Source organism: Triticum dicoccoides, chromosome 4A, assembly GCF_002162155.2.
Source record: "Triticum dicoccoides isolate Atlit2015 ecotype Zavitan chromosome 4A, WEW_v2.0, whole genome shotgun sequence".
NCBI classification, from domain to species: Eukaryota; Viridiplantae; Streptophyta; class Magnoliopsida; order Poales; family Poaceae; genus Triticum; species Triticum dicoccoides.
Window position 1 is genome coordinate 602777118 of NC_041386.1, and position 2237 is coordinate 602779354.

Consider the following 2237-nt stretch of genomic DNA (forward strand, 5'->3'; position numbering starts at 1 on the left):
ACCCGACGCAGCATCCAGAAGAAGAGTAGCTAAACACCTATTTCTATTCGCCGTTATGCAGGTATTGAGTGTCCACCAACTTTACAGGATATGCACGCAGTACTGGGATGACAAATATAATACTGAAAGTGTATCCGAAGAGGTAAGCACCAAATCTAACTTCACAGGGCTAATCGAGCACCTTCCCTTGCATTCTGTCTGTGCCAAGCTGAGGTTTCAGGGCTGATACATTTCCTAATGATTGTATTGTAGGTCCTTAATGAGATGAAAACGTTGGTGAACGAGGGAGCTGGCTCGGGCGCCTATTTACTAGATGAAGAGACAAGGTACGTGTACGCCGTATATCCACAAATGGCGCAGTCTCAGAAACTAAAAGTCGTACGTGCTGGATCACAGTGTCGAACTTGATTTCGAACGCTCCGTGTGCCCTGCTTGCAGCATGCCGTTGTCTCTCGAGGAGATAGGCAACTCCATGGACACCAAGGAGTTCCAGAACGTGGTCCCGCCGCAAGAGCTCCTGGACAATGCGTCGTTCCAGTTCTTGAAGATCTGAATGGGTTCCGCGCGAGGGCAGAAGACGGTAGCCTCCGGAGGATAGAATGTTGTAAATTTGTCAGTTGGTATAGGTTTTTCTCTTCCTTTCTGCTCCCCCGGTCGGGCCTTGTAGATTATTCCATTTCCATAGTCATAGGTTGGTTGATGTAAGATGTCATAGCTTTTTTTTTATTTTTTGTTTATGGCTGCCGGCTGGGTTGGGAAGAGAGCACAGGGCAGGCAGGAGGTCATTCACATCTATTCTCGATTCTTTCTTTCTAGTCACGGTAGATATATCATATATGTATGTAGCAGTATTCAAAAATATCCATTCTGTGTAGCCAATGTATAGTTATATATACATTAGTATCAATGAGAATGACAATTGTGGGGCTTGATGTAAGAAAGGCTCCCTGTCTGTCTCATCATCACATTAGTATCCATATAAACCCACTATCACATCACATTTCAATCATGTGAAATGTATATGATGCATGGTACTCCTACTTGTTTGTGGATGAAAAGGATTCGGATAATAGCCGTAGAGTTAAATTAAACTGGTAACAAAGATGACATTTACAGCTAGTCTGAAAAGAAAAGAAAAGAAAATGTATTATAGTAGCGTCTATTCCTTGCGGCTGCTATGAAATGAGTCTCGTGAAAGGTAGCTTATGGTCCATATTATACTCCATGAGTTGATTGTTCGTGTAGGTTTGGTGTTTGACAAGCAAGAGGTTGATTGTGTTTATTCTTCACACCACCATCCTAACCTAACCTAACCTAACCTAACCTAACCTTGTGGTCAACCAACCCTCTTTGTGTTGTGTTGTGTTGTGTTTTGTTGAGGCCCCTTTTCTTTCTTATCATCCATATATGCATATAAATCATCACACCACATTTGACTCTACTCCATGAGGAGTTGATTGTTTGTGTGGATTTGGTTGGTGTTTGAAAAGCAAGAGGTTGAGTGTTTATTGTTCCATACTAGACCCCAGTTCCTAAATATAAGTCCTTTTAAAGATTCCAATATAGACTACATACGGAGAAAAATGAATAAATCTACATATAGAACATCAGTATGTAGTCCGTATTGAAATATTTAAAAAGACTTATATTTAGAAATAGAGGGAGTATATCATTAGAAACTTAGAAATTTTAGGTGATAACACAATGTGTATTACTTATGTTGGTCGGAAAGAGGCGGTATCCTCCTTGTGGTCAATCCTCCTCTGCTCTACTCAGGCAGCCAACATGGATGTTTCCTCTGTTACAATTTTTGGTGTTACAAGTCACAAAATGATGTACTACGAAATACAAAAAAAGGCATTTATTTCGTAAGGAAATAATATATAGCATTAATAAATAATGGTAATTACTCAAAGGAGGTGCAGTAGTTAGGATTAACTTGTACTCTTACTAATTACTCAAAGGAGATGGGTAGGAAGGAGGATGAGTGTGGCTGGTGACTGATAGCAACAAGGCCCACGTGGCAGCCGGTGTGTGGCTCATCCAAATCCAAACTCAAATAATTGGTTGTTTGTCTGCTATGGCTGAATATAGAAATAATAATAAAGAGCAGGACGGACGGACGGAATCTCCTCTTGCAGCACAAGAAAAAAAGAAGCGAAAATGATAGATGTTGAAGTGGTCAGCAGGTCTGAAAAGGCATGGATGGAATCTCCCCCTCTTTCTCTTGTGTGTGT

General features: G+C 40.9%; 1 protein-coding gene across 1 annotated transcript in view; it reads left to right on the forward strand.

Annotated features, from left to right (window-relative positions):
- The window catches only part of LOC119283769 (myosin-14-like), a 15234-nt gene extending 14170 nt beyond the window's left edge, over nucleotides 1-1064 (forward strand). Inside the window, exon 34 of the mRNA XM_037563180.1 lies at nucleotides 439-1064. Within this exon, the coding sequence (XP_037419077.1) occupies nucleotides 439-553 (115 nt within the window). The 3' untranslated portion in view covers nucleotides 554-1064. The remainder of the gene's footprint in view (nucleotides 1-438) is intronic.
- The last annotated feature ends 1173 nt before the right edge of the window (nucleotides 1065-2237 follow it).